Below are 21,672 nucleotides of genomic sequence, written 5' to 3' on the forward strand. Positions count from 1 at the left end.
AGATGACTAAAATGAGATGTAATTTGGGAAGCAACATATGCAATAGGAAAAATGAAATACCTATAAATAGAAATACCTATAAATAGAAAACACCAAGGCAGGCGTGGTCACACACACCTTTAATTAGCACTCAGGAGGGAGAAGTAGGATCATCTCTGTAAATTCAAGACCAATCTAGTTCCAGGCCAGTAAAGACAACAGAAACTTTGTCTTGATATACACATTTTAAAACTTTTTAAAAATAGAAAACCCCAAACTCTGCTCATTGGTAACCTCCCCTCCCCTCCTTTAGATACCTTGAGACCCTAGGCTATACAGCCTTAGGTTCTTAAGTACCCCCACTCACTCAGCCTGCAGTCAATCTCTGACAGTGTATCCTTCCACAATCTACACTATTCCTTTGCTCCAAACCTTGCTTCTAGTGCAAATCCATGTTGAGGCCTTAGTTTCAATTTTTGGGTAAGAGGCCAGAACCCTGGAAACACCTGGTGCAGATCCCAAGCAGCACATTCCCAGCTACCATATCTGACACAAATTGTATCTTCCCTTCAGAACCATTAAGTCTAAGCCCCAAAGAAGGGCAAATGTAAATGAATGTATGCTTGGTGGCAGGCTAGAGATAGCATGTCATGAACTATTATGTATGCCGTCAAGCATGATCCTGAACCCCTAGCCCTCTTGCCTCTACCTTCCAAATGCTAGAATTATAGGCATTTGCCATGCCAGGTTGAAGTAAAGCTTTTCAAAACCTGTGGGGCTGGCAACTGGGCAGGGAGGGGGGTGGGGAAGAGGGGTACTAACAATGGACTCAAAACCTCTTCAAAACCACTGAGGCCTTGCACAGGATTTGGACTTCCTTCTCTCTTCAGCATCCTGAAGTGCAAAGTTTAAGCAAAGTGAATCTTGCTTGGCCTGAGGACTCCCAAAAATCTAGGCTCTCACTGGGGAAGAAACCTAGCTGAAATTCCACAGGTCTGAAAGCCAATTTGTCATTGTAGTGTGGGGACAGGCTTTCAATGATAGCCTATCAGTCAATGTCCCAGGGACAAAACAGTCTATATTCTGAGGCTTGAGAAGCCTACCTGAATCCAATGACAGTGTTAAACCCAGAGAAAGGAAAAGAGCTAGCTCTAGGGCAGCAGGACAAGCCCTGAGCAAAAGGCAGTGTGTGATAAGCCCCACAGACTTCTAAGGATTGGTCTACAGAGTGAGTTCCAGGACAGCCAGGGCTACACAGAGAAACCCTGTCTCGAAAAAACTTAAAAAAAAAAAAAAAAAACTAAAACAAAACCAAAAACAGGCTGAGTCAAAACAGTCTGAGTGACAACACCCACCATACAGTGAATATTTCCTATGACTGACACTGCTAAGCAACTCCCAAAACCCACCCCTTAATACCAGCAATCCCAACCTTAAAAGTTAATGCCATTGTCCCACTGTCCCTGTATTACATGATGAAATTGAGGCTCACAAAAACTGAGTCATCTTTTTCAGTGCATAGCTAATAGAAAACTCTCAACTCAAACCCTACTCCGCCTCATCACAGCAGTCCAGCCAACTGCTACCCATAGACTACAGTCTCTAAACAGCAGCGCTGGAGGGAAACCCGCAGTTAACTCTACCTATTACACCTTCCTCTCCCCAATGTCCTGGGAAGGACCATTTAAAAGGACAGAAAGCCAAGCCCAGGTGAAAACCTATCATTACAGCACACCACCAATGAACAAATGGACACCGCACATCCCATTCTCTTATGTCCCATTTCCTATGACAGAGCAGGTGTTTCCTCATTCACCTCATCCCACAGCAAATCTGACAATGAATGACACATGGCCAACGGGCCCACCAGGTTTTTATACAGTTCAATAGAAAGGACACCAAAGTGGGGAAGGTGATGTTGCTGAGGTGTTGTTACAGGTACACAGCGGTAAGCACAGCACTTGGGAGATGGAGACTGATGAATAAGGAATTTAAGGCAAGCCTCAACTACAAAGAATTCAAAACCAGCCTGAAATACATGAGACCCTATCTCCAAAAAAAAAAAAAAAAAAAAAAAGTGGCATTTCAGTTCAGAAGTCTCCATAGCCATCCCTGTATCCCAATCCAGAGGCTGCCAAAGACAGACAGGGCTGAGGAAGGTACTTGGTCATAAGGAACACTGCTGTGGCCGACCAGCAGATAGGAATAGGATTTCACTTCTTCACAATCTGAATGACGTCTTCATCTTCCAATGTATGATCTTTACCCACTTTCTGAGGATTATGTTTCACAGAGAGACCCCAGACCAAAGCACTGTATGGAAAGGAACGGAGAGTCAGTGGCAGGAACAAGCAGCTGCTGCCCTAACTGCCTAGGTGCCAAACTTATCAAATTTAGCATCCTGGATCTTAAAAGACACAAGCTTGCAGCCTCCACCTGTTTCTACTGCTGGGCTTATAGGCATGTGGGGCATGCACAACTTTTATGTGACAGCAAGGGATTTGAACCCAGGTCTTCTTGCTTTCAGTGAATGCACTCTTATCCAGAGTCATCTCCACAGCCCCTAAAACTAACAATATCTGCCAAAGAGAAGGTGAATTAATGAGGGCAAGGCAGAAACCTATGTCCCACTAAACACTCCTGAGTTGAAGAGGCTTCTGGAACTCCTCTTGCTCCATCCAACCAGGTAGGCATGGCTTTAAGAACGTACTGAGAAAGTTAGGCCATGGTAGCGCACACCTTTAATTCCAACATTCCAGGGGCAGAAGCAGGTGGCTCTCTATGAGTTCAAGGCCAGCCTAGTCTACAGAGTGAGTTCCAGGACAGCCAGGGCTACAGAGAGAAACCATGTTTCAGAAGACATTAAAAGGGTGCTGGAGAGATGACTAAGTGGTTGAGAGCATTGCTGCTCGTGCACAGAACAAAAGTTTGATTCTCAGCACCACACTGAGGCAGGCAGGCAGGCAGGCAGGCAGGCAGACATTAAAAAAAAAAAAAAAGGCAGTAAGAGGAAGGCAGTCATGTTAGGACACACCTATAACCCCAGTTGACAGGAGGCAGAGGTATGCAGACCTCAGTGACCTATGAGCTCAAGGCTAGCCTGGTCTAAAAAGCAAGTTTCAGACTATGCAGCAAGGCTACACAGTGAGGCCTTGTCAAATTACAAAAAGAGATAGTGAGAAATCAAGAAATCCTTTCAGAAGCCTCTTTGTTACCTGGTTTCTTTAATCTTCCTCTAAGAATTAGAACTATTAATGAAATCAGCAACTCACAAGAAAAGGAGGCACCACATGCCCATGATGCTTACTATTTAAATTCTTTGATAAGATTTTTGTGAATCTTCATACAGAAATCTTCCACAGTGGTCCTTGAATAAGGCAATACGACTGGAGATGTGTAATCTGGTAACTGGCCTTTGGGTTTGGTGTAACTAGAACAGAGAAAAGACATGAGGGTTGCTGTCATCTTAAAAGTGTGCATGATCTGAACATAAACCAGCCCTCTATCACTCTGAGATCAGGCCAGGGTGACCTCCAATCTGAGGACAGAGCCTGCAACATGACCAATGGTCTATAGGAAGCACTTCTATCTCCAGAAAAAGAGCCATTTTGTTACAGATCCCCAAAAGCTATCATTAAAACTCACATTCTCACTAGTTTCAGATAGTCCCAGATCTTCTCCAAAAGGTCATCAAAATTCCAGCGGTGATGCGCAGAGATGGGTACACAGTGAGGCACCTTATAGATGATATCCAACTCCTCAATGGAGATCTGATCAATCTTATTTAATACATAGATACAGGGAATATAAACTCTATGGAAGGACAAGAAATGTTATTAACTTGGATTGCTGACAAAACAGTGACTACCACTAGCATCCCTTCACCTAAGCCCCAAATCAGAGGCTCTCCAAAGCAATCATCATCACAAGAAGTAGCAAGTAAAAGCACCTCCTAGGCAAGCCTGATGCCCTGCCCTGCCCACGTCTGATCCCTAGAACTGAAGGTGCAAGGAAAACCAACTCCACGAAGTTGTCCTCTAACCTCCACATGTGACCATCATATCCACACTCACAGAGACACCTCTGTCTCTTTCTCACACACATACAAAATAATAATATAGATATATTTTTAGTTCTCTACAAAATGAATGCAAGGAGCTAGAGAGAGCGCAGCAGTCAAGAGCACTTGCTCTTCCTCCACAAGACCTCACTTTGGTTCCACTACCCAAACTGGGTAGCTTACTACTGCCTGTAACTCCAGGGGCTTCCCTCTCTGGCCTGCAGTGGACACCCTCTTCTGGACTCCTTGGGCACTTGCACACAGGTTCAGGCATGTACACATAACAGTAGAGCCTTGTGCCTGATAGGCTAGCACTGAGTCACTGAATTATAATAGCCCCAGCTCATGGTCATTTTTAAATACTAAACTTTTATTTTTTGAACAGTTAGTCCTTGCTGTCTTAGAACTCAATTTGAGACCAGGCTGGCCTCCAACTCGAAGATCTGCCTGCCTCTTGGATTAAAGATGTGTGCATTTAAATTTATTTTATTTTAAAAGATTTACTTATTTTATGTATATGAGTACACTGTTGCTATCTTCAGACACACCAGAAAAGGTCAACAGATCCCATTACAGAAGGTTGTGAGCCACCTTGTGGTTGCTGGGAAGTAAACTCAGAACCTTTGGAAGAGCAGTCAGTGCTCCTAACCACTGTGCCACCTCTCCAGCCCTAAATTTATTTTTAAAGTATATCATTTAGGAATGTTAAACTCCTACTGTCCAATCAGTATCACGGCTAAGATTGCCAGAAATTAGGCAAACTGCAACTTTTCAGATTTTAGCTGCTTCATTTAAAATACCCAAAGCATTTGTTTTCAGTTAAAGTCAAATTCTTTAAATAAACACAAAGAGTAAGAAGATTCTCTGTAAATGTTAGGAATAACGTCAACAGACTGGTTTAAATTACTCAAGTGCTCAGCAGTAGTAGTATTTTATAGAACAAGGTCTCGGCCATATACAGTTAAGATGCATGGAAGAGGCACATCGTGGCACTCTCCTGACTTCTGCAGGACGGCCTAAACAACTGCTCAACTGAGCAACTGGAGAGAGCAGACTGACCCCCTCTCTTCAACAACCACTTGACAGAGCTGAAGAGGCAGCATAGATCACAGCGAGTAACTGAAACAGGAAACATTATCATTATTGATGAAATTGCAGAGCTAGGGAAGAAGTTAAAAAAGAAGACAACCCACATACGACAGCTGAAAAACTCAAGGCTCCACTACACCGGACAACAGCACAGCTGTGGTGGCCTTGACCCACATCTTCCAGATCCATGACCTATTGTTTGTTTCCCTCAAAAGCTTTAAACTCAGTCACAAAGACACACTAAGTACCTGTTTCCTTCAACCACGTCAATGAGGTCATCAGCTGTGGCATCACTACGCAAAGTCACATCAGCATTATGAATTTTATATTCAGCCAGAATGCTCTTCACTGTTTCAGCATCTAATTCACTCTGAGGGCACTGTACAGACAAGAGTAAACAATGACAAATCAGAGAGGATGGGGAAGCACGCCCTTTTCTTTTTGAGACAGTGTCGTAGTACATAGCTCTAGCTGGCCTGAAACTTTACAGACATCAACCATCTTCTGCCTGGGGGCCGTAATTAAAGGCACACACCACCATGCCTAGCCTCCATGTACTTTTCTTTTTCAGAATGATTTCAAATTCACCAAGTAGCCAAGAATAACGCTGATCCTCCTAACTATAATTCCCAAGTGCCTGGACCATGCAACACCATGCTCTGTTAATGTGGTACTATGAATTTAACCCAAGGCTCTGTACATGCTAAGCAAGCATCCTACCTACTGAGCTATATCCTAGCCCTGTACCTAGAAAATTATAGCTAAAATTAAAACTCATTACATTGCCCTGGATCAGAGTAAGTAATTTATAGTAGAATATAACTAAAAAACCTTTCTAAACTCTTAGGTAGGTGTGTAGTGTGCTAAACTGCATCCTGTAGCCTAGCCCATTCCCTATAATTCATACACTGAAGTCCTATATTCAGTATCTCAGAAAGTGACAATAATTAATGACAGAGAACAGGTCATTAGGGCAGAGTCCTAATTTCAGTATCAGCCTAACAATCACTTTGATAATCCTGTTGTTCAAGCCATCTAACAGAGTTATTACCAACAGCTACAGCATACTAATTCAAAGACATAAATTCAAATAAGACATAAATTCAAAATAAATGGGGATATCGCCTGGGAAAGCTAGCTTAAACCTATGTTTATCTGAACTCTCAGGTAATTCTCAGACCTTAATTCACTGACCAAAGCTGTAGCATTTGATAACAGTACTCAATTTCCTTCTATCAAAAACATTTTCTTTATTTGGTCTCGTTAACCATCTAATTTTCTCCAGTCTTCCTTCTTAAATTGTCTTGTCTTAAATTTTCTATCTATACTTATATCCTTAATGATATCAGCTAGGCTTCTGGCTATCACCAAATTAAATCTCCAGTCTAGAATGTTTGTCAAAGGCATTCCTAAGGTATTTAGTTAGTATCTCAGATCCACTGTCCTGATCTTCCCATGACTTTGTACCACAAATGTGTCCAAAAAAAAAAAAAAAAAAAAAAAAGAGCAAATGTATAATAAAAGTACAGATGTATAATAAAAGTTCATTTTTCTAGTTCAGGAAAAAAATTCATTATCACCTCTTATATTACTATACTACAAGACAGTTCTTCAAAGAAGCATAAGCACTTTTTATCCAAAGTGAGGCTCTACTGGCTGCATTCAGAATCACCTACCTCTACTCCTGTTACAACCCTGCTTTAAGAATTTACCGGGAGGCTGGAGAGATGGCTCAGCAGTTACGAGTACTTGCTGTTCTTGCAGAGAACCACAGTTCATTCCCAGTATCCACCTAGGGAGGCTCACAAACACCTGTGACTCTTAATTCTAGGGGGCCTGACACCATCTTGATTCCTTGGGCACTTGAACTCACAAGGAAATACCAGACCCCTCCACATATACACAAAATTTTAAAAATAAAATGAAGTTTTCAGAGTGAGATGCTCAGTAAACAAAGGAGCCTGCTGCCAAGCCTGACACCCTGAATTCAATTATCAGGACCCACAATTGGAAGAGAAAACTGATGTCTGTAATTTCTCCTCTGACCAACCACAACAAACACCCACTCTCCCACACCATACAAGCCCACCCCACCCCACCCCCCGCCCCACATACAAAATAAAACGTAATCTTTTAAAAAAGAGGTCATTAACTAGCTTGGTGACGGACATCTTTAATGCCAGTATCAGCAGGCAAAGGAAAGCAGAACTCTTCTGAATTCAAAACCAATATGGTCTCCACAGAGACTTCCAGGCCACCTAGTACTTCATAGTGTGACTATGTCTAAAAACACCATCGTTTGGCCTCCTAGCACCAGGTACACAGTGATGCACTAATGTATTATGCAGAGAAAACAGCAATATGCACAAAACAAACAAACAAAACAAAAAAACAACAACAACAAAGTTTTTTTTATTGTTTGCTTGTTTGTTTTTAAGATAGGGTTTCTTTGTGTTAGGCTGCGCTAGAACTTAGAATATCTACTTGCCTCTGTCTTTCAAGTGCCAAACCAAAGCCTTTTGTTTTTGAGACAGAGTTTTGCTATGTAGCCTAAGCTAGTTCAATCTCAGAACTGGTCTGTCTCAATTTCCAAGCTACTGAAGTGACAGGACTATGCCAATACACTACAAACTACTGAAGTGACAGGACCATGCCGATACACTACAAACTACTGAAGTGACAGGACCATGCCGATACACTACAAACTACTGAAGTGACAGGACCATGCTGATACACTACAAACTACTGAAGTGACAGGACCATGCCGATACACTACAAACTACTGAAGTGACAGGACTATGCCGATACACTACGAGACACAGCTCTTCAAAGAGCCACTGTGATAACCTCTTACGTGGTTTCTGCTTTGTATCTCTTACACCAAGTAAACACAAAAGCTTATGTGGATTCCATTAGAACCTAAGTCTAAAAGTCAGGTGTGGTACCATATACCTATGACTCTAATACCTAAGAGACGAAAGGAGAAGCAGGGAAGCCTTGGAAATATACCAAGTTCATGACCAGACTGGTATATAAAAGGCCTTGTCTCAAAACACTAAAATATAAAATTAAAAAAATTTAAAAAAAAAAAAAAAAAAAAAAAGGTCGGGGCTGGAGAGATGGCTCAGCAGTTGAAAGCACTTGGAGAAAACCTGGTTTCAGCTCCCAGCTAGAGCATGGCATCTCACAACAGTCTGTAACTTCAGGGGGTTAGATGCCCTCTTTTGGTCTCCTCAGACACTGCACAAATGTGATATACATGAATTCGGGCAAAACACTCATACATGTAAACTAAAAATGAATAAAAACGTTTAAAATATTAAAAAACAAGTCAGTCAAGGTTATTGCACAGGTTAGAATATAATCAATGGCCTATGCCATTTCTGGCTACTTTCCAAGGGCTTGTTCACTCACACTTCCCCAGGATATGCAGTTGGATAACACTCTCAAGTCATCCCGGTGAGTATTTCTCTGAACAGTGCACTTAGAAAAGTAGCTCCCAGCACTTGGGAGGCAGAGGCAGGCAGATTTCTGAGTTTGAGGCCAGCCTGATCTACAGAGTGAGTTCCAGGACAGCCAGGGCTACACAGAGAAACCCTGTCTCGAAAAACCAAAAAGAAAAGATAGCCCCACAACCAGGTGTGGTGGCACAGACCTTTAATCCCAGCACTAGAGAGTCAGAGGCAGGCTGAGCTCTGTGAATTCAAGGCCAGCCTAAGCCACACTTGTCACCCCAAGTCTCAAGAGGCAGAAGCAGGAAAAGCAGTTCAAAGTAATTTTCAGCTACATTGTAAGTTTGAAGCCCACCTGAGACAATCTGGGGAGGAGGGACAAATCCAGCCTCCTCACATTCCCTATTGTACTCTTCATCTTAAACTTCTGTCTACTATCTCCTCATTAACTGTTCATTTACAAAGGTCCGTGACTACTCAGTGCCTTCTTCGACACCCTCCTTCCCTTTGTCACTCTCCAGAGCGTAAAATAATCCTTGGCCTCTGGTTAGTGCTTTATAAAATCACGATAAATAAATGAAAGCACAAGATATTAGCAACTAATTCATAGATATATTGATCAAAACGTCTACACCATCTTAGGCAGAGAAACAAAAAGAAGAAATAAAGTTGAAAAAGTAATTCTGAGAATGAATCCTGTCCTAACCTTGTCTTTCTTATCAGTCATTAAAGGGCCATGGAATGAAAGACAGGAAAAAGCCAGAAAATTCCCAAATTATCCATTTCTGCACACTTGAATCAACTTTTCACTCCCATCCCTCAGCAGCAGATCTGCCCCATGTTACCTTCCCCACTTACAGTGGCTGTGAGATTAATGCCTCCCTTGTCTTTCTTCTTAAAGCCAATGTTGGGGGGTTTGCTGTTCAAGCGAATTCCAAAGCCTTCCAACTCATTTTCAATTATCTTCTTATGTCCCAAGGGTTTTAGGACATCCAGAACAATCAAGATCAAATTACACGTTCGGGCCACTGAGGGTAAAAATGATACCCTAAGTTGAATACATACAGCCTCAAATAGAATTTAAACTCAAACAGAAGTGTTTGTAGCCCCTGGCTGAGATGTTTTTTCTTTCTTATATACATAGAAAATGGTTAAGATTTCCAAATATTTATACTAGTTATCAACTTGCAGTTATGTTTTAAAGTCATCAGAATAACCACCCAGAAAACTGACCCATCTCTTATATATGATTAAGACAATCAAAAGAAAGATATACATCAAATAATAAATTACAAGTAAGTTTAGAAAAATTTTTAAAAGTACAAACTCTAAAATGATTACGTTGTTTTTTAATGTGTATGAGTGATTGCCTGAACATTCCTCCCAAAGGCCAGAAGATCCTCTGAAACTGGAGACACAAAGGGTTGTAAGCTGCCATATGGGTATTGAGAATCAAACCTGGATTCTCTCTTCGAGACCAGCCAGTGCTCTTAACCACTGACCTCTCTCTCTAGCCCTCAATTAACATAACTTAATCAACCTTATTGAATTACAATTTACAAAAACAAATTGTAGTTGTTTAGCAGATGATTTAATGGTATATAATCACCACAACAGTCAGGAGAGTCAAGATGTAGCAGCAGACACTTGCAATCCCAGCACAAAGATCAGCACAGGCTCAGCTACATAACAAATTAAGGTCAACTAGTCTAGGTAAGACTATGTCAAAAACAAACCAGTGGGAGCTGGAGAGATGGCTCAGCAGTTAAAGAGCACTGACTGCATTTCCAGAGGTCCTGAGTTCAATTCCCAGCAATCACATGGTGGCTCACAACCATCTGTAATGGGATCTGATGACCCAGAGGACTGTGTGATGTACTGACATACATTATTAAAAAAAAAAAAAAAAAAAGAATTAAAAAAGAAACATGAAAAAAAAGAAAAAAGAAAAACAAGCCAGTCAAATTATACAGAAAACTCACATCATCCCTGAAAGTCGCACCACTTTCTCTGATCCTCAACCAGTTTTCTACTTTCTATCACTATAGGTAATTTATACATTTTAGAATTTCACAAAAATGGAATAAAATGTCATCTTTTCTGCTCAAATCTTTTATTCTGACACTTCTTAATATTGTATACATATCAGTAACTTGTTTTTTTGGTTTTTTGCTTTGGTTTAGTTTGGTTTGGTTTTTGTTTTTTTTCGAGACAGGGTTTCTCTGTGTAGCCCTGGCTGTCCTGGAACTCAACTCTGTAGAGCAGGCTAGCCTCGAACTCAGAAATCCACCTGCCTCTGCCTCCCAAGTGCTGGGATTAAAGGTGTGCGCCACCACTGCCCAGCTTTGTACTTCAGTACTTCACATCCTTACCAATAGTCAGTGTTATTACTAATTAGTATTTAATGACTTCTCTTGCTGGTGGCAGTGACAATGTTGAATTTTTTTGTGTATTTATTAGGTTGTCCCCTCCTCATCCTCTTTCTCTTTCCCTCCACCTCTTCTCCTGACCAATATAAGATGTTGTTAGATCCTCCCTGTCATATTAAACCAAAATAAATCTTTTCTCCTTTTAATTTTTTAGTGACATATTCTGTCACAGAAACTAAAAGCATTATAAATATTAAGTCCCGCCGGGCGGTGGTGGCGCACGCCTTTAATCCCAGCACTTGGGAGGCAGAGGCAGGCGGATTTCTGAGTTCGAGCCCAGCCTGGTCTACAGAGTGAGTTCCAGGACAGCCAGGACTATGCAGAGAAACCCTGTCTCAAAAAACCAAAAAAAAAAAAAAAAAACCAAAAAAAAAAAAAAGAAATTCCAAGACTGGGGAGACAGTTCAGTAAGTAAAGTATTTACATCAAGACCTGAGTTTGATCCCCAGAACTGATGCCAAAAAAATTAAAAATTTTTTAAAAAATAAAAATGCTGGACATGGTGGCAGGCCCTTATAAACCCCAGTTCAAAGGGATATGGCCTCTTCTGGCCTCCCCAGGCACTAGGCATGTATGGGTACACACATACAAACGTAGCCAAAGCAATCCTTATAAATAACACATATAAAAATAAGTCCAAAAAATATTAGAGGCAAATTACAAAATTAAGGATTTCTACTGAATAAAGATCATGCTGGTGAAAAAAGTGAAGATGACATGTGCAATGGCCGGAACTTAAATGGGTAACTAAAAGAGTGTTATCCAGCAGAAGCTATCTGTGATACCTCAGAGGATAGCCCCAGATCACTGACCTGCAATGACTTGACGACCTCTACCTTTCCCATCCTTGGCACCTTCAATAATACCTGGGAGATCCAGGAGCTGCAAGATTAAGAATGGGAAAAAAAGGAGCAATCAGTTATAAATACGAATAGACCAATCACACTGACAAGTATCCTCTTAGATGCTAGTATTTCTCTAGCATCTAAAATTTATTAGAACTAAGTCCAACCTTTCTTTGTGTTGGGAGTACAAAGGTCCTTGAACTCACAGATAACATTAGGGAACCCAGAAATATTATACCTGCAAGATTGTCTTTTCAAAGGAAAAAAATGGATAACCTGTTTTCTGCCCCTAAGGCTGGGACTAGAAGTAGCTAACAGCCTAGGTGATCCTTGTGCTATCTGAAGAGGTCAGACCATACTAAGCTCACACAAGCAGTTCCAGAGGTGGCTAATAATCTAGGTGACCTCTGCATTATCTGTATGGCCAGTAGCTCCCCCAGCTCCCACAACTAGACCAGAGGTGTAATAGTTTAGATGACCTCTATGCTACCTGTAGACTGAGACCACAGAGTTCCAGAACAGCCAGACTACACAGAGAAACCCTGTCTCGAAAAACTAAAAAGATAAAATGGAACAAACAAAAACTTTCTAATGGTCAAAGCTGGCAAAATGTAAATATATACAACACTGAATTATAACACATAAAACAAAATATCCACAACCCAACATTTACATAAATCACTGAATAAATGGGCAAAGGACAGCTCTTCCATCAGAAACCCAGTTAACAAATATAATGAAAAAAAAAGCACTGAAAGTCACAGTCAGAATAGACAGCAAAAAGGAGCAGTGAAAGTTTAAGGAACGTGCTTGAATCTGAAACACGTAATGAACACTGTAACAATACAGGTTAAGCAGCTGGAGAGATGGCTCAGCACTAAGAACCTGCTCTTTGAGAAGACACAGGTTCAGCCAGTGGTGTCGCACGCCTTTAGTCCCAGCACTTGGGAGGCAGAGGCAGGCGGATTTCTGAGTTCGAGGCCAGCCTGGTCTACAGAGTGAGTTCCAGGACAGCCAGGGTCACACAGAGAAACCCTGTCTCAAAAAACAAAAAAAAAAAAAAAGAAAAAAAAAGAAAAAAAAATCTTGAGAATTAAAATGCAGATTTTTTCCAAAGTATCTCCCCTGAAACATTTACTAACTTTGAAAAGAAAACATCGTAGTTCAGAAGCTCTGCAAATACCATCTTAATAAACTCACAGAAACTAACATCAAGCCAGTTGTAGCTCCCATGACAGATACAAAGGCAGAAGCTCAAGTTCAAGGCCAGGTTGAGCTATACACAAAGAATCTGTCTCAAAAACAACAAGTTAATAGTGCTAGCAGTGCTGGGAGATGGGAGTTTGGTGGATTACAGGGTCTGTTTTTTAACTTTTTTCTCTTTTTTTGGAGACAGGGTTTCCCTACACAGACCTGGCTGTCCTGCAACTCACTATCAAGTCCAAGCTGGCCTTGAGATCTTAACAGAGATCTGCTGACCTCTGCCTCCAGAGTACTGGAATTAAAAGCATGTGATAGCTGTGTTGAATGTATTTTTACTTTTCTGGCTGGTAAAATTCCACATCGTGCTGCCTAGTCTTAGGCCAATCTGATACAATCTAGAATTATCTGAAAGAAAGAAACCTCAATTGAGAAAATGCCTCCGTAAGATCCAACTGTAAGGCATTTTCTTAGTGACTGATGGAGGAGGGTCCAGCCTATTATAGGTGGTGCAATCCCTGGGCTGGTGGTCCTGGCTTCTGTAAGAAAGCAGGCTGGGAAGCTGAAGAGATGGCTCATCTGGCTACTCTACCCAACACCCACATGGCAGCTCGCAACTGTCTGTAACTTCTGTTCTAGGGGATCCAACAACCTCACAGACATACATGCAGTTAAAACACCCATGTAAATAAAATAAAAATAATCTAAAATAAAAAAAGCAAGCAGTCTGAGCAAGCCATGGAGAGCAAGCTAGTAAGCAGCACCCACCCATGCCCTCTACGTTAGCTACTGCTTCCAGGCTCCTGCCCTGACTTCCTTCAGTGATGGGCTATAATGTGGAAGTGTAAACCTAATAAAAATAAACTCTGTCCTCTCCAACTGGTCATGGTATTCCATCACAGCAACAGAAACTATTGAGTAGGCCATATATTAACTTCAAGACACCACCAACCCAAGTGTAGTGTCACACACTTATAATTCTAGCACTTCATAGGCTACAGTAAGGACAAACCTCGGAGTTGAAGGCTAGGCTTGACTATATAATAAGACCTTTTCTTCAGCTGGAAAAATAGCTCAGTGGTTAAGAGCATTGTCTGCTGCTCTTCCAGAGGTCCTGAGTTCAATTCCCAGCATCCACATGGTAGCTCACAACTGTGTATAACTCTAGTTCCAGGGGATCCTACACCCTTCACACAGATATAAATTCAGGCAAAACACTAACGAACATGAAATAAAAATAAATAATAAATTTAGAAAAAAGAACTTTTCTTAAAAAAAGACTCGCTTCTGCAAGTCATTCTGTGCATAAAGTCCTGTCTCAAATGCTCTTCCCTCATTGTCAGATGAAAAAGCAGACCTTTTTTTTCCCATATATTTTCATGGGCCCTATTTCACTGTAATAACTTTATTGATGAATGTTAAGAGATGAGGGGCCTACTAACTAAAAAGGCAGGCCTGACATACCGTGGGCTACTAATAAAGTGCTTCTTAAATGAATGAAAACAATGGATGTCTTCCCTTTCTTGGCCTGAAAACTCTTACTCACCTGGATCTTGGCACCTTTATATCTGATGACACCAGGCACTGTGGTCAAAGTAGTGAATTCATAGGCTGCCACTTCAGAATACACTCCTGCTAAGTTACTTAGCAGCGTTGACTTCCCCACAGATGGAAAACCCACAAATCCAATTCGAGCATCACCTGTCTTAGCCACATCAAAACCTAAAACCCCAAAGAAACATCAAAAACACAAGTGTCATCCTTGAGTGTAGTACACCTCACCTAATTCTTTTAATATTGTTGTTGGTCTGATTTTCTAACTTTCTAACTTACTTCTAAAATACAACTCAAGCATGAAACTCACAATTCAATTTAATGCAGTACTTGACTAAAACAAAAAAATCCTTTATCACTTAAATTATAACAATTTTGCATTTTTTTTTGGTTTTTGGAGACAGGGTTTCTCTGTGTAGCCCTGGCTGTCCTGGATCTCACTCTGTAGACCAGGCTGGCCTCGAACTCAGAAATCCACCTATCTCTGCCTCCCAAATGCTGGGATTAAAGGTGTGCGCCACCACTGCCCAGCTAATTTTGCATAATTTTTAAGGCCCAAAGATTACAAAAGAATTCATGTGCCAGACAGTGTCAACACATGCCTCTGACCCTAGTGCTCAGGAGGCAGAGGCAGGTGGATCTTTGAATTGAGGCCAGCCTGGTCTACAGAGTGAGTTTCAGGTTAGCCATACACAGAGAAACCCTGTCTCAAAAAAAAAAAAAAAAAGAGGAGGAGGCGGAAAAGAAGGTGATAAAGGTTAGCCAAGTATGGTGATACATGCCTATAATCACAGTACTTAAGGTAAAAAGCAGAAGGAACAGAAGTTTAGGGGCCAGCTTGGAATAGCTGAGATTCTTTCTCAAAAACATAAAACACTGGGGCTCAAGCACTGACTGCTCTTGCAGAGGACCATACTCAATCCCTCACATGGACAACACAGCTAACAAGAATCTCTTACTCCAGTCTCAGGGGGTCTGATGGGTACAGTATGCTCTTCTGGCCTCCAGGAGTACCTCACACACGGTACAAACATATACACAGGCAAAACACATACACAAAATAGCATAGCGGTTGGAGATGGCTCTTTGCTGCTCTTGCAAAGCAGCCAAGCTTGGGTCTTAGCATGCACAGCTGTACGTGCAGTTCCAAGGAATTCTATTCCTTCTGCTGGGCTCTCAAAGCACTGATGCACATACAACAAGGAACCACATATACACACACTTACTTATTTTGGTTTTTTTTTTTTTAATTATTTCTTTTGAGACAGGGCCTTACAATGTAGCTCTGGCTGTCCTGCCCCCTATATGCTGGGATCAAAGGCACACACATAAATTGAAAATATTTTTATATTTATATACTATATACATAATTTAAAACATTAAATTAAAAATATCAAAAAAATAAAGCCAGGCTTAGTGGTATACACCTTTAATCCCAGCATTCTGGAGGCAGAGGCACTATGAGAGTTTAAGGTCAGCCTAGTCTAGAGTGAGAGTGTCTCAAACAACAAAACACAACCACAAAAAACAAGATATAGTTTGAGGCTCTGTGTTCAGCTCTGGTTTGGATTTTATCCTGTCCCTGGGGATGGTATAATCCAATTTTTTTTTTTTTTTCAAATAGGATATACTTACATAGCCTAGGCTACATTGCAAGACTGGAGTTTGCAATCCTCTAGCCTCACTCCCGAGTACTGTGATTACGGGTATGTTAGTAGCTTTTGAAATTGTGCATGTGCGCATAACATGAAGGATGATGTCAGGTTTCTTCCTCTACCCTCTAGTTCTCACTACTGAATACCACTGTCCAACTAAAAACATTAATTACAGCCTAATGTGGTGGCTGCATGCCTTTAATCCCAGCACTTGGGAGACAGAGCTGGGCATATCTCTTTGAGTTCGAGGCCAGCTTGGTCTACAAGAGAGTCCAGAACAACCAGGGGCTGGTTACATTAAGAAACCCTGTATCAAAAAAAAAAAAAAAAAAAACCTAAAATAAAATAAAAATATTAATTATGCACACAAGATAAATAAATTTTTAAATGTTTAAAAATAATTGGGCGAGGAGAAGGCTCAGTAATCAGTGTGCCTGTCACACAAGCATGAAGACCTGACTGTGGATTCCCAGCACCCACAGGTCAAAGCCTGGCAACAGCAGCACACACCCATAATCCCATCTCTAGATTATAGGCAGGTGTCCAGAGCCTGATGAATCACTAGTCAGGTGAACTGGTGAATTTCAAGATCAGTAAGACCCTACCTCAATTTTAAAAAGAAAATAAAGTAGTAATGCCCGGTCTTCCTAAGCACATAAATACAGAGACACATTCTCAGAAGCCAGGCACAGTGGTGTGCACTTTTAATCCCAGCACTTGGGAGGCAAATAGATCTCTGTGAGTTCGAGGCTAGCCTAGACTAACTACATAGTGAGTGCCAGGAAAAGAGGTATATAGTGAGAACCTGTCTTGAAAAGAAAACACAACAAAAAAAAAATTCTACGGGCATACAACACACACATACACACATTAGATATGTGTATTAGTTTAGCAGAAACCACACATACATATTATATATACACACATAATCCATGGAACTACAAACCTTCGCCTGGCCCACCACCACCGCCACCTTTTGGAGTGATGAGCTCTCTTCGAAGCTTAGCAAGGCGAGCCTTAAGCAGTCCAAGGTGATGTGCGGTAGCCTTGTTCTTTTGAGTCCGAGCCATCTATCAGGGAAGGAATCAGAACCATAAAATCTGCATCATGTCAGGAAAAAAATCCTGAATCCTCCCAAAAGCTGAGAACATGTTTTGGTTTTCTAGTTCCTACTAATGTCAGTGTAACTATTTTAATTTTCCTTGAGATAAAGTCTCTTTATGTAGTCCAGACAGTCCTAGAACTTTCTATGTAAACCAGGTTGGCATAGAACTCATAGTGTTCCACTGGCCTCTGCCTCCTGAGCTCACCTAAGTATTTTTAGAAAAGAAAAATCCAAACCTGGCTAATGCCAGCACTCTGGAGGCTGAAGCAGATCTCTCTGAATTGAAGGCCAGTTTGATCTACAAAATGAGATCCATGACATCCAGACGTATGTAACAAGACCCTATCTCCAAACAAAGAGAGGAAGAGAGAGGGAGGGAAAAAAATCCAGGGCCACTTAGACAGACTCAAAGAGTAAGTGGGCTTGCTGTCAAACTTGAAGACCTAAACTCAATCCTAGAAGCCAAGACTGAGCAGAATGATTCCCCTAAATTATGCTGACGACACACACACACAAACATAAAAATAAACTCTGAATTCCCTCTCCCCAACATCCAGTTCATCTTCTTCACTACAGAAGAAACAAATGAGGCCCAAAGTGACAGGACCCAAGGTCATTCCAATTGCTATCCACAGATGGAATTAAAATCCATCTGCTGATTCGTTTCTACCATACCTGATCTAGAAGGGTACCACTTTACTGACTTTAAAAAGCCCTGAATTTCTCAGGATGACACGCTATCCAGGTACAATCAATTTACTTCCATATCTTACCGCCACAACCAATGACGTGCAAAACGGGATCATCAGTGGCAGGTAGGCAAGGAATAACCGGACAAAACCTTAAAATACGTGATCAGGTCACAGAGTCTGAGACAGAAGTCATGTGGCTCAGAGAAAAGCAAGAGAACCAGAAATAATGTGGAGACATGCGCCGAAAACCGGAGTGACTACTGGCCAAGGGCTGGGTGTCGGATGTGGGAAGCAGAGCAGAGAGGGAGCTGGCTGATGCAAGCTGAGAGGCTCAGGCCCCAGGAGCTCAGGAAGGGGGCTGCATGGTAAGGGGCTGAGGTAGTGCAGGCTTAGACTGAGGGAGCGATGGGAGTTGGTGGCACGGGGGTGGAAACCAGGCCCTGACGCCGCGGACACCGGAGGAGCGGTGCCGCTGCAGAAGTGATGCTCGGGCCGGGAGGGAAGCGCCGACTGCGCCTTTTACCTCGGCTTCGATCTCCGCGATCTTCGCTAAGGTCCCGCTCATGGTGACGGGCTCTCGAGGCCTCACTGGCCTTCCCACTAGCTAGATCCCCTTCACGCACCAGACGCGCCGCTGGCCACCGCTGCAGTGCGCAAGCGCGGGACTTGCTAATTCTCGCGACACGGTTTCGCGAGAAGTCCGCGCTGACGCTCTTGATGCCCGGCAGTCTCCGCCTGCTCCGCCGACTCCTCCCTGTTCCGCCAGCCAGAGCGGTGTCATAGAGCCTGAGGCCGCGGTGACCAGAGCGGTCGCTCGGGCCAGCTTCCCGGAGCGCGCCGAGGGTCGCGCGCAGCTCGGCCCCACCCCGCCGGACCTGCGCTCGCCCCGTCAGCGCCGAGTACAGCGTGTGAGCCGTAAAAGACCTAGTCCCTGCGCCCATCAAAGTGCGTGCAAATACTTGGGGCCCCCTTTCGTCATCAAGAGAGACGCCCTGGTGACCTCTGCTTCCTGGGTTGTGGAGAGCCTCTCGGGGGAGTGGGGGGAAGAATTTTTGAGGGATCCTTTGTTTACCAGGAACCCCAAAGATAGAGGATGCCAATCAAGGAGTCAGTTAGTGAATTCATTGAGCTATTCCAGAGAAAACCGTTACTTGCAACATCTGTAATGTTGAAAAGTTGAAAATTATGTTAGCACTTATTAGAAGGGAATAGATAAATATAAAAAACCATCTCTGTTCTGTAAAATAGGGTTATAGCCACTGAAATGTGCATGTGTCGTCTGACTGGAGGTGGGTTCCGGGCTTTGTCAGATGAACAAACAGAATGTGCCTTTTATCACTATACCCTTAAGGCTGCTTGTTAGAAGTACATTTAGAGAGGCATAGTTAAAAGTACACGAATCTGTTTCGTGGTGCTAGTGATGGAACCTAGGGTCTCCTGCGTTCAAGGCAAACACTCGATTACCACACATCAGGCCAGAAAGTACATTCTTGGCAAAGTAGATAAACCAGACGTTAGAGACGCACGCCTTTGATCCCAGTACTTAGGAAGAAGAAGCCGGTAAATCTCCATGAGTTCAGTTCCAGGCCAGCCTGATCTACAGAGCAAGTTCCAGGACAGTCAAGGCAGAGAAACCTGCCTCAAAAAAACTGGAAGAAGAAAAAAAAAAAAGGAAAGAGAAATAAAAGAATGAATCCCAAAACAATCAACAAAACGAATTCCTGTAATGCGGGGGGTTGGGGGGGGGACGGGGGGACTCATGAAACATCTGGAGGGTGCCCTGGACCCCGAGGGGAAACTGTTCAGCCTCCTATGGGTCTGATGATGAGGGACATAGAGGGACCCTTCTTCTTGTGTAAGTGTTTACTTGGGCTTTGGAGGCAGGGATGCATATTTTCTTTTATCTCACTGTGTAGCTTTGGATGACCTGAAATTCATTATGTAGACCAGGCTGGATTGGAACTTACTCAGAAGCACTGATTCAGTGTTGAGGTTGAAGGAGTATACCACCACTCCACCTTTTTTTTTTTTAAGTTTTATTTATTTATTTTATATGTGAGCACACTGTTGCTGTTTTCAGACACACCAGATGAAGGCATCGGATCCTATTACAGATGGTTGTGAGCCAGTATGTATTGCTAGGGTTTGAACTCAGGACCTCTGGAAGAGCGGTCAGTGCTCTTAACCGCTGAGCCATCTCTCTAGCCCCTACCACTCCTCCACCTTTTACTTTTTTGAGTTTTTGTTTTTTCGAGACAGAAATCTTTGTGTAGCTCTGGCTGTCCTGAACTCACTCTGTAGACCAGCCTGGCCTCAAACTCAGAGATCTTGCCTGCCTCTTAGTCCTGAGTGCTAGGATACTTTCTTTTTTTTATAAGTTTATTTTGCTTGGTTCTACTTTCTCTTTAATTTTTAAAAAATTATACATTTTATTTATGGTATGTTTAATTTATATACATAGAATTATAGATATTTTATATGGATAAATTATATACACATAAGATATAATTTATGTGCATTGGTGTGAGATACAAAATGTTGTGAGCTGCCATGTGGGTGGTAGGAATTGAACTTGGGTTCTCTGGAAGAACAGGCAGTGCTCTTGATTGCTGAGCCATCTCTCCAGCCCCCTGTCTCTGGAGATCTGTGCTCATATGGAGATCAGAAGACAATATGGGCCCCAGGAATCAAACCTGGATCCTCAAGTTTGGCAGGAGGCACCTTCACACACAGAGCCATCTCACATATATTTCTGGCTCACATATATTTCTGTGTTTCCATTTTATACAAGATTGATGCACCCACAATTACTGTATAGTGATAAAATTTAAAAAGACTTCTCTTCTTCAAGTGTTTTATGGAAAGGTAGCCAGCATGCCCAAGACTGTTCTGCTGTCCTAAAAGCAGCTTGCTCTGTATAAGTGAGTTTGTGTTGATAGATTAATCCATCGGGAATGGACAGAACAGGCTTACCCATACAGATGGCCTCCGACCCGCCCAGAGAAGGGTTTATTTATATAAGTTTGTAAATAAAAACTATTCCAGCTTGCCAGGGTAAAGATGAGAAATTGTATCTGGCTGTAGGGAGGGGAAAGGGAAAGAAAAGCTTTTACAGAAAGTTCCGGAAGGACCCTGGGTGTGCTTCTTTTCTTTAACCTCAGCCTTTTCATAAATAAATTAAGGAATAATGAGGTAACTTGATCTAGCACCATTAGTAATGGAGAAGGGAAGAAGAGGCAGGAAGTCCAGCTGGAAAGGGGCGTGATCAAAGATCAGTCTTAAAAGACAAATAAAATCAAATCAGCCGCCCTTCAAACCTGAGTGCTCATGGAATACTCTGACAGTTTCAAAGAATCATCTCTGCGAGGCGGTTCTCCTTAATAAATCTCTCAACAGGGCCTGCAGTAAAGTTAACCCCTGTTCAAAGACATGCTGGAACCCACTGTCCATAGTGTACCAGAGGGGAATACTCACCTTCAGAGCATTGAGTGGCCATTATACTCATCCAGGAATCATTTACTGATGGTGCTTTACACTGACAGGTCCAGGGACAACAGAGAGCAAATCAGACATTGTCCCTAATGTTATTAAGTATGCGTATCAGGAAAAAGT

The 21,672-nt window shown here is 42.2% G+C and overlaps 1 protein-coding gene across 1 annotated transcript; it reads right to left on the bottom strand.

Moving 5' to 3' along the window:
• Nucleotides 1-1,834: 1,834 nt before the first annotated feature.
• Drg1 (developmentally regulated GTP binding protein 1) lies at nucleotides 1,835-18,775 on the bottom strand. Its single transcript, XM_028758122.1, has 9 exons — nucleotides 18,584-18,775; nucleotides 17,210-17,333; nucleotides 14,601-14,776; nucleotides 11,822-11,891; nucleotides 9,439-9,608; nucleotides 5,377-5,507; nucleotides 3,625-3,792; nucleotides 3,287-3,409; nucleotides 1,835-2,292 (listed from the first exon to the last, which is right to left on the bottom strand). Exons 1-9 carry the CDS (start codon nucleotides 18,623-18,625, stop codon nucleotides 2,193-2,195), a joined length of 1,104 nt encoding a protein of 367 aa, XP_028613955.1. The 5' UTR covers nucleotides 18,626-18,775; the 3' UTR covers nucleotides 1,835-2,192.
• Between the last annotated feature and the right edge of the window lie 2,897 nt (nucleotides 18,776-21,672).

This window comes from Grammomys surdaster, unplaced genomic scaffold (genome assembly GCF_004785775.1).
Source record: "Grammomys surdaster isolate TR1022 unplaced genomic scaffold, NIH_TR_1.0 126187, whole genome shotgun sequence".
Taxonomy (NCBI): Eukaryota; Metazoa; Chordata; class Mammalia; order Rodentia; family Muridae; genus Grammomys; species Grammomys surdaster.